The sequence below is a fragment of the Monodelphis domestica genome, chromosome 1 (assembly GCF_027887165.1).
Source record: "Monodelphis domestica isolate mMonDom1 chromosome 1, mMonDom1.pri, whole genome shotgun sequence".
Taxonomy (NCBI): Eukaryota; Metazoa; Chordata; class Mammalia; order Didelphimorphia; family Didelphidae; genus Monodelphis; species Monodelphis domestica.
In genome coordinates this window covers 52,167,899-52,178,914 of record NC_077227.1, presented here as the reverse complement: position 1 = coordinate 52,178,914, position 11,016 = coordinate 52,167,899, and the positions used below count along the sequence as shown (strand labels likewise).

Here is an 11,016-nt window from a genome sequence, read left to right as displayed (position 1 = left end):
AAAGTTTTTTTTTTTTAAACTGAAGTGCAGATCTGGTCATGTGATGCCCCAAGTCAATTGACTCCAGTGATTCCCTATTGCTACAGGAGAAACATTAACTCCTTTGTTTAGCTTTTAATGTCTAACACAGCCTACCTTTTGAGCTTTGATAAACATGACTCACCATTCTAACATCCAGCCAAACAAGCCTTCTCCCTGTTCCGCCTCCGGACACACCATCTCTCATTTCCATGCCTTTGCATTGACTGTCCCCCATGCCTGAAATGGACTCCTTCCCCTCAACTTTATAAAGTCCTTTTTTTAGGATTCAGCTCAAACAATGTAAAGACAAAAAGTTTTGAAAGACTTAAGAACCCTAATAGATGCCATGACTGGCCACAATTCCAAGGGACCAGTGAGGAAGTGTGCTGCCTTTCTCTGGACAGAGGGTGATGGACTGAGGATGTAAAATAAGGCATTTTGGGGACAAGATTAATGCAGGAAATTGTTTTGCTTTGCTATGCATGTTTATTATAAGGGTTTGGTTTTTCTTTTTTCTTCTTCAATGGGGAAGGGAATGGGAGGGAGAAAAAACAGATTCTTTGCTCATTTAAAAATTACATTTAAAAAGAAAAAAAATGTAGCTCAGATACCATCTTCTTCCTGAAGCCTTCTTTGATTCCCTATTTTTAGTACTTCCCTCCCCGAATGACTTGTATTTAACTACTTTGCTTATTTTATATGAGTATAGCTAAGTGGCACAGTAGATAGAATGCCTAGCCTGGAGAGAGTTCAAATCTGAGTTGAACTTCCTGAGTTCAAATCTGGCCTCATACTTACTAGCTGTGTGACCCTGGGCAAGTCATTTCACCTTGTTTGCCTCAATTTCCTCATCTGTAAAATGATCTGGAGAAGGAAATGGCAAACCACTCCATTATCTTTTCCAAGAAAATCCAAAATGAAGCTCATGAAGAATTGAACACAAATGAAAATGACTGAACAATGTAAATATTGTTAAGTTATGATTAACTCCCCTTGTCTATTTTTAGCAAATCAAGAACTTAAAGTACCCCTACTTAAGACTAAGTAAGATAATTCACAATTCACTTACTAGAGTAAGGACATACCTCCAAAGGCCACTGCCTGCCCCATATCCCCTTTGGGCAGTACTAGGCAAATTGAAAGACTGCAGTTAGTTTCTGTAACAAGGGGGAATGACAGGAAGTGTCAGGAAGTGGTGTGGGAAAAAGGATAAAAGAAGAGACCAATATGGTCTAGATTGCATTCCTTTTCTGGCTTCTGGAGAGATTGGCTCTGGAGATTCATTCCCTTACTGACTTTTGGAGAGATTGGTTCCGGAGATTCCTTACCCAGCCTGAAGGAGGCTTTCCCCCTAGATTCTGTGTAGTAGGCTTGCTGGATGAGTGGCAGAGATTATTGCTTTGGCTTTGGAAGAGGCTTTATTGGTGGAACCCTGGCTGAAGACACCACTGGGAATTCTGGCTGAGGATTACTGTGAAATCCATGTGGAGATAGAGTCTTGCAGAAGCCCTGCCAGGGCTGAGCCTGGCTTCTCAGGAGAAGGGTTGATAGGCTTATTAGAATCTGCCTCTTTATGTTTTCCCACTTTCACTTTTTCAACCTCTTTGTAAATAAAACTGCTAAAAGTCATTTCCACTTAAGCAATATTTTTTTAAATTGGCGACCACAATATTACTTTAGAATTCTCATATTTAGCATAAAAATTAAACTTAAACTCTTACTATATATACACATACACACTCACATATGTGTGTATATGTTTACACCCATATATGTATTAACTTCATTCTGTATCTATTTTTACATGTACTTGTCTTTTCCATTAGAGCTCCTTGTAAGCAGGGATTGTTTCAGTCTTTGTGCTTATATTCTCTGATCTCAGTGGGATCTAGATCATAGTAAGCACTTATTACTTGTTCACTGTTTGATTTCCACAACTTCCTTTGGAAAGACTCACTGCCTCTGAGACAACAAAGCGCATTGTTCTTCCTCTTGGATTCTCAGATGTATTGTGCACTTTTACGTCAGAATTCCCAACACTCCATCCATAAATTTTCTTTTACTAAATACGAGTATTCAAAATAAGTGACCCTACGACAACAATTCTAAAAGGCATTGAAAGGTACACCCAAATAATTAACATTAAAAAGCTCATTATTTGAGGGGGTCCAAGGTTCTTGAAGACTTGGAATATAGACAGATGTCAGAGATCACACAGAAGACTGACTGCCATTTTTATTTATTTATTTATTTATTTATTTATTCATTTATTTATTTATTTATTTATTCATTTATTTATTTATTTATTTATTTATTTATTTATTTATTTATTTATTTATTTATTTATTTATTTATTTACTGGAGTGGTTTGCTATTTCCTGCTCCAGCTCATTTATGATAAGGAAATAGAGACAAACAGGGTTAAGTGACTTCCCTAAGGTCACACAGCTAGTCTGAGGTCAAATTTAAACAATGTTTTCCTGACTCCATGTGCAGCTCTATAACCACTGCTCCAATTTTGGGAGCTGTTAATACTTTGGGAGAGGTATTGATTTCTCTGAGCTTCAGTTTCTTTATTTATAAAATGAGACACTTGGACCAAAGGGCCTTCGTGGTCCCTTCCAATTCTGTATCTCTGATCTCATATGATTTGCTATTGGTCGAGTTTGTCCTTCATTTTCAGAGCACCAATGAGGTGTGAAATGATCAGAACCAAAAAAACAAGGAGGAAGTTGATGGCCACTTGGACAAACAAAATCAGGGCTGAAAAGAGGATGAAAAGACCTTCCCATTTGCTAGAGGATAGGATTAGGCACCCAAAGGGTCCTAGGTAACACTGTGAGTGAATGAATATCTGAGGATATATGTGCTATAAGTATGTGACTATGTTGTATGTGTGTGAGTGTATGTGGAGTATATTGTGAATGGGTGGGTAGGTTAGTGTGAGAGTGTTGTGTTGCGTGTTTGGGATCCGTGGGGTGGGGGGTGGCAGTCCTTTTTTAAAGCTGAAAATGTTTATTTTAAAAAATCCATTAAGAGGGTCACCTTCACTTCTCTGGCTAAAAGGCCTGAGAGTTTACTAGACTGACACTTTAGAAAACAGAATCTGCAGTCAGTGGGTGGGTTATTGACTGTTTCCCACGTTAATCAGTTGTGGGTAGGGGAGAGCCCTCCAGCCACTGTTGGACAGGCCACTCTCACTCCTGGGAGAGCTACTCTCTGGCCACGAAGAATAACCCTTCTTCAGGACTGGTCTGATTTCTCTTGTGGTTTACACTTCTCTTTCATAAGTCACCCACGTCCCCCAGTACCAGACAAGAGAGCCCAGTGGGGGACTATGGAAAACATGGGATGTTGGGAGCATGATTACAATGTTGGCACTCAGTTTCCAGAAGTTTGTTCTGTTTATGAATAAAGTACCTTCTTGCTACCAGACACACACACACACACACACACACACACACACAATCTTCACCATAATAAACGGGACGACCAGCCCAATGAGGTACCATACCATCTAGTTTTTATTAAACTCACAAGTATTAGTTGGTCCCTGAAACAAATGTACAGACATTGTCATGTTATAAATGGCAACAGTGCGGAGTCAACCCATAGAATCCCTGTGGAGTCCTCTTAAAGAACTGTAAATCCACATGAGACTCGGTGAAAGGAGACACCTGAGTTAATGGAATGACAATGATGCAGGTCCTTTTTGGTCCTGTGATTGGCCATGGTTACAGAACTGTTGGCAGCAGAACTCAGAGAATCTCAGAGTTGAAAACAGTCTCAGGGGTTAGCTAGCCTAGCCTAACTTGACTGAAAATTCCCTCGATCACACTCTGGACAAGTGATCATCCAGCTGTCATTAAGAGGGAACTAAATGGGGCAGTTAGGGAGCTTAGTGAATTGAGAGTCAGGCTTGGAAAAAGGAGGTCCAGGGTTCAAATCTGACCTTAGACACTTCCTAGCTGTGTGACCCTGGGCAAGTCACTTTATCTTGTTTGCCTAGCCTTTGCCCTTTTGTCTTAGAGTTGTCATTAAGACAGAAAGTAAGGATGAAAAAAAAAAGGGAGGGAACTAAACTGTCTCCTAGATGGCCCATTCTGGATGACTCTAAGTGTCAGGAAACTTTTCCTTGAATCAAGCTGAAATTCCCAGTGGTTACTCCTGGGTCTATCCTCAAGAGGCAACCAAAAACAAGTCTAGCCCTTCTCCCATGTGACAACCTTTCAAATTCTTGAAGATAGCTACTCTCTCTCCCTTAAGTGTTCCCTTCTCCAGAGTGATCATCCCTCAGTCTTTCAAGTGATCCTATATGGCATGATCTCAATGCAGTCTTGGACATTTAAGTGGCTTAGTGTTTGAAAAATCACTTTCCTTATAACAATAACAACCTCATGAGGTAGATATATTGTATTTTCCTCAAATTGTTTGAAGAAATTGGAGTTCAAGGCGATCGAGTGACTTTCCCATGGCCATCCCATGATCCTTTCCTCTCCCTCAGTATGTCTCCCCAATTGCTTCTCCTTCCCTTGAGAAATCTCTCCCAAGCCCCCAACCTTCTGGCATACCCGGTTCCAAATTCGCCTTTTGTTACGTTTTAGGAGACACTCCCACTATTCCACCAATATCATCTCTGATAATTTCCTAAGACAGGTGGGCAGCACATTGTAGAATGGAATTTCCCAAGTTAACTTGACTATGGATCACTTCTGGGCTCTAATGGCAGAATTCATCATGCTTTCCAAAGGTCCAGTATGGAGGGGTCGGAGAAATTTTAGAGCAAAAAAGAGAAAATTAAGTTTATTTTTACATTGAAAAATTGCTGCATGCAAAACAGAGCTTTTAACTAAAAATTAGAGGGTAACCCCAAGTTAAATTCTAAGGGGCTCTTAAACTGAGGTCTATGAACTTAAAAAAATCTTTATCTTCCATTTTAGAATCAATTTTGTGAATTGGTTCTAAAGCAGAAGAACAGTAATGACTAGGAAATGGGGGTTATGTGACATACCCAGGGTCACATAGCTAGGATGTATCTGAGGTCAAATTTGATTCTGGGACCTCCCATCTCCAAGCCTGGCTCTCTATTCAATGAGCCACTTAGCTTCCATGAACTTAAAAAAAATTGATAATTCTATTTGGGTAGAATAGGTTCCTTTTGTCATTCTATGCATGTTAATTTATGTACTTAAAGATTTTATTCTGAGAAAGGGTCCTGAGGCTTCACTAGGCTGTCAAAAGCATCCAGGATACAGAAAAGGTTAAGAATCTCTAGTGTAGTGGAAAAAGTCCTGAATTTGGAGTCAGTTGCATGATAGAGTGGATAAAGCATTGAATGTGAAGATCAGGAAGATCTAGGTTCAAATCTTGCCTGACCCTGACCATCTATGGTCTCATGGATACTCATTAAGCCTCAAGTTCTTCTCCTGGGAAATAAAGATAATGCCCATACTACCCACCCCATAGGATTGTTTTGAGGTGCAAACAAGATAATATAAAGTGCTTTGTAAACTTCGAAGTTATATAAATGTCCCTTATTAATACTTGTGTGACCTCTGATACCTCTCTGTGTCTCAGTTTCCTCATCTGTAAAATGAGGAGGTTGGACTACATGATGTCAAAGGTCCCTCCCGAGCCTCAATTTATGATCCTGTGTTATATGGGTATTTGACAAATGGCATCTTCCTAGCAGAATATAAAAGCCTCTCTTCTGGAATTGAAGGACTAGCTGAAAATTGTTCCTCTGGCCAATGACAAAGTCATTCCAAGAAGAATCCTTCAGGGTAGAAGTGAGCCATAGAGAGAGCCCCCAGCTCTCCAGCAGCCAGTCAAGAATTCTGTATCGCTGCATCCCAGGGAGAGACAAGGCTTTAAGGAACCCACAAGAACTCAAGCTTAGTAAAAAGAGTTTTGTTGGGGTTTTGGCACAAACCAAAAAAAGTGAGAGGTTGAATGACTGGTAATTGTTGGATATTAGAAGAGCAAGAAACCAGCTCAAACTATTAAAGAAAAAAAAAAAGGATTGTTCTATCCATAGCAAATAAAGGAATATATTTCACAGTAGAATGGCTTGTTTTGGCCTGGACTTGTGATTTCGCCAGTTTAGGGAAATTCCAGAGTGAAAATGCCCTTCAATGATGCAGTCTGAAAATCTGCAACCTTTAGTCTTACAGAGTTGCCTAGGGTACTGAGAGAGGAAGAGATTTGACCCCAGTAATCCAGTTTACCAGTGACAGGTCTTCCTCCAATGCAAGCTTTCGGTTCCCTCTGTAGACCCTTCTTAATGTCCTTTTTAGTGAAGTTCAAATGTCTAATTTATAATGCTTCTTTTGGAGCATCCTATGTTCTTCCCAGGTCTGGATGGTGATGGAAAGAAGTTTAGACTTCAAGTTGCTTGAGTGTAGATTGGTTTATTCCCTTTGGTGGTCTCCAAAAATAACAGGTAATAGGGAGAACTCAATCAATGGTCCATGAATGACTAATGGACCTTCCTCTTCTTCAAAAGGTTCCTCATATAAGATGGGCACCATGGGTGACCTAACTGCTACTTCTCATGCTCTTCTGCTTTGTTCTTGAGCTGTCTTCAAGGGCCAGGTTGGCACAAAGATTGCCGTCTTTTTCCAACCTCCTAGATGAGATGGACCACGAAGGCAGAGCAGGCTGCACCCAAAGCTAAGCCCAGACACAGGTAAAATGACATCAGTATCCCAGTAGCTTCAGCCAGCTCCTTGGGCATGATCTTGGGGCCATACATCAGTGCCAAGGTGCTGAGGTAGCCATTGCTGAATCCCAAGAGTGAGATAAAGACGGATGGGTATATATCAGAATTAAAGAATACCTTGTCCAGGTGGAGCCGAGGCTGATAGTTACAGAAGATGAAAAGAGGAACAAAGAAGGTCCTGAGAAGAACTAGACCAGGGAGAAGTTTGCTTTTGGGCCCTGGGATCTGAATCCAAGCAGGGATCTGCCGGCCACACAAGTCAGCTATGTTGTACAAGAAGAAGATTGTGAGAGGGACAAAGAATTTGTTGGTCCACAGAGATCCAGAGCTCTTGTTGACTGATTCTATGTTGGAGGAGAGGGAAGGGAAAATGATGATGGAGATGAAGAAGACATAGACCACGCAGAAGCCCAGGGTAGCTGTTTTCTTCAGGATGAAGCGAAGAGGTGGTGCGCTTGGATCCATGGTCTTGCTGACCTGTGATGGAGTTTTGAGGAGGTCTGAAGGCTGCTCTTCTTCACCAAAGGAGCCACTTGAAAACACGTGGCTTGGTTGGGTTGGTTTCATGTAATACCTGAAGGAAAAATAATAAAAACAATAATAATTGACTTTACAAAAAATCAGCTAAATCCAATGATTGTAAAATTTAAATTAATATCAATAACTCCAAGTTCTTATTTTTCTATAGAGTTTTATTAATAATCACTTGAAGTAGAAAAAATAAAAAGGATAGAAGTATAAAGCCCAATTTTCTAACCTAACTGACCACATGTGTGGATTCTCTCGCCTGGCTCCCAGACAGCTTCCTTAACTGCATTCTGGGAAGAAGAGAGCAGAGGCGATGCCACAACAAAACTTTTATCCTCTGCTCCTCCCATGCACATGCTTCAAGTCTGTCCATTCAAAGGGTTAGGCAATCAGGGTTACCTGATTTGCCCAGGGTCATGCCTTAAGTGTGGCAAAGCACTTTACATACATGATGACATCTAAACCTCCCAATGCTGTAATCTTGGTAGTTTTTCCTCTGATTATCTCCATTTGACAAATGAGGAAATGGAGGCTCAAAGATGTTGACTTCCACATGGTCACCAAGTCAATAAATGTCAGAGGCAGGATTCAAGCCCAGATATTCCCACCTCTAAGTCTACCACTCCAGCCACACTACGAAAGAGAAAAACACAAGCAAGGAACAACAGAAGGGGATGTCTTAGGCTGGGCATGGCAGAAGAGCTGGGAAGACAAATGGACACATCGGAAAAGTCAATAGAGCCGTGTGTTGGCAGCCCCTTGACCTCCCACTACGTAAAGTCACAACAATCCTCTCTTGTAGTCACTGAACACTTTTAGTCAGACTTGGGGATTCGTTGGATTAGACCATGATGGATGGCATAAGGCACCTGCTGGTGATTCTGAAAATTTCTGCACTCAGCCTGTTAAACATTTTACCATTGAATTGCCCAAATTACTGAAAACTACAGACTACAGTCTGGTATTTTATTTTATTTTTAACCTTACCTTCTGTCTTAGAATCAATACGAAGTATCGGTTCCAAGGCAGGAGAGCAGTGAGGGCTTGGAAATTGAAGCTAAGTGACTTGCCCGGGGTCACACAGCTAGGAAATGCCAGATTTGACCTCAAGATGTCCCATCTCCTGGCCTGGCGCTCTTTCCACTGAGCCACCTAGGGGCCCAAGTATAATCTTTTAAAAATGTTTTTAATAGTTATGTCAGTTCATTTCAACACCCCAACTAGGAAAAAGTGTCCTGGAAAAAGGCCAGTAAGAAGTGAGTTGGCTCAGTCTTTATGGCCTTAAAGGTCTACTCTTAAATTGATTTGATATAATTCAATTCAATCAATGAACATTCATTAATTACCTATAAGGTGTATAAAGACAAAAACAAAAGCAGAGTCTATCCCCAAGGAGCTTACATTCTCTTGGGATAATATGACACACACATATATATATATGTATATATATATATATATATATATATATGCAGATTTTGTTGTTGTTCCATTGTTTTTCAGTTGTGCTTGACTCTCCATGACCCCATTTGGAGTTTTATTGGCAAGGAGACTTAGAGAAGTTTGGCATTTCCTTTTCCAGCTTATTTTACAGATGGGGAAAGTGAGGCAAACAAGGTAAAGTGACTGGCCCAGGGTCACATAGCTGGAAAGTGTCTGAGGCCATATTTGAACCCATTAAGTTGAATCTTCCTGATTCCAGGCCCTGTATTCTATCTACCGCCCATATGTGTGGATAAGTAATATAAAGCATGTACAAAGTTATTCAAAGACATTTTGAAAAGGGGAAAAGAAAAGAGGAGGACAGACTCTTGAATAAGTCATTTAATTCCTGTGGGCCTCAGGTTTCTGGAAAAGCAGCAGGAGACTATCTGGGTTGCACCTTCCTTGCAGAGCAGTGATAAGGATGTGTGAGATAATAAAGATGAAGTCAGGTCAGGTTGGGGAGAAATTCCCCCAGCAGTCAAATTATGCATGACTGGGTAGGGTACTTCATTTGGCCTGGAATTCTGCCTGATTTCATAAGCAGTGCCTAGAGAAAGGAACCATCTTACTTCCTTCTTCCCCCATTAGTTTCCTCTTCTCTAAACAGCTTGAAGATTTGTTCTGTGCCAAGTTTCTCTGCCTGAAGAAGCCCTGCCTTACAAGTCTTCCCAAGCTGCCATCTTCCCACACTTATCTCCAGTCTTTTTTCACCCTTATTTTCTTCATTTGGATATTTTCTTTTCTTTTTGGTGGACGATCGTCCATTTCCCTTGCATTCTCAGTTCGGCTGGCACACTACTCTAGTTGAGAGGCATCCTGGATAGAGAGCTGCCAGCCTTTGAGTCAGGAGGATCCAAATTGAGTCCTGCCTCTGACACGTATTGGCTGTGTGCTCATGGGCCAGTCACTATAACTGCCCCTGGGGAACTTTCTAAGACTAGAGCGGAATCGCCAGTCTGAACCAGTGGAGGGAACTCACAGCCGAATAAGGGAGACAATATCACAAGCAAACAACTATGGTTCATCCAGTCTAATCCCCCCCACTTTAGAGCAAATAAGCCCTAGACTAAGATTACACAGGGAGGTGGGAGCTGGAGACCACAGTGAATACAGCATCGAGCCTCGAGTTGGGAGGATCTAGTTTCAAAACTGGGCTCAGACTCTCCCTATCTGTAGGACCCTAGGCAAGTCACTTAACTGTTTGCTGAACTCTTCTGCCTTAGAACCAATACTTAGTATCAAATCCAATACAGAAGGCAAGAGTTTATTATTATTATTATTATTATTATTATTATTAGTAGTAGTAGTAGTAGTAGTAGTAGTAGTAGTAGTAGTAGTAGTAGTACACAGACAGTAAATGGTAGAATTGGGATTTGAACCCAAATGCCATGACTCCAATCCCATGGTTGATCCCTGTCCATTTCAGCACTCTGCATTTTAAAAGGAATATCCAATGCTACTTTTGTCCATTGCAGGTCATCCAGATGAGCCCAGACAAACTCATTGATATGCAATGCTGTAGTTTTTATTCTTAATTAAAATGCATTTCTCTCATTTGATTCAGACTGAATGGGCTCAAAAAGAAAAAAAAAACACCTGGTTCTCTCTTTGCTAGCAGTTTCCCAAATTTCAGGGTCATTTCATCCAAACCCAGAAGTTTTGACCACTCAGCCAACAAAGGTGCTAAATACTGTCCCAGTCTAATGGTCTGTCTTTTAACTTGTGGTCATGAATTAAAAACTAGGTTTGAATTGTTTTGGAGTGTTTTTCAAATTGGAAATACCTGGAGGAGGTGTTATATTCTAGGGGTCACCCGGACTCTCATTGGTCCCACCAATCCCTCTTCTTCTCTCTTGTGCCAGTATGATTCAGAATGATTTGGCAATGGAAGTGAAGAGTTTTATCTTTACAATCCTCAAAGGAACTTGCCAACTGAAGTGGTTTTCCAGATAATTCTAAACATTTCATTTGCATGTGGCCCCAGTCAGCCAATGTTAGCTAAGGATATGATCAATTCCTGTTAATTAGTGAAAGAACCTCAGCCACCCAACTAGAATCAGTATTCTGAAAAAAAATGGCGAGAGCATCTCCTTTCCTCATTTGGATACAGAATCCTTCAACTGACCCCTTTTAGACACTAGTGATGATGCCTGGAAGATTAGAATAGACCAGCATTACTGGTCTTAAAGAAGAGAATCTTTCTATCCTTTCTTCTATTTGAACCAAAAAGAAGTAGATTGGTTCATTCATTCATACATTTTGAG

General features: G+C 40.7%; 1 protein-coding gene across 1 annotated transcript in view; it reads right to left on the bottom strand.

Annotated features, from left to right (window-relative positions):
• Window positions 1-3,527: 3,527 nt before the first annotated feature.
• SLC29A3 (solute carrier family 29 member 3) overlaps window positions 3,528-11,016 on the bottom strand; it is a 72,770-nt gene continuing 65,281 nt past the window's right edge. The window contains exon 6 of the mRNA XM_007478197.2: window positions 3,528-7,316. Coding sequence (XP_007478259.1) covers window positions 6,650-7,316 — 667 coding nt within the window. The 3' untranslated portion in view covers window positions 3,528-6,649. The remainder of the gene's footprint in view (window positions 7,317-11,016) is intronic.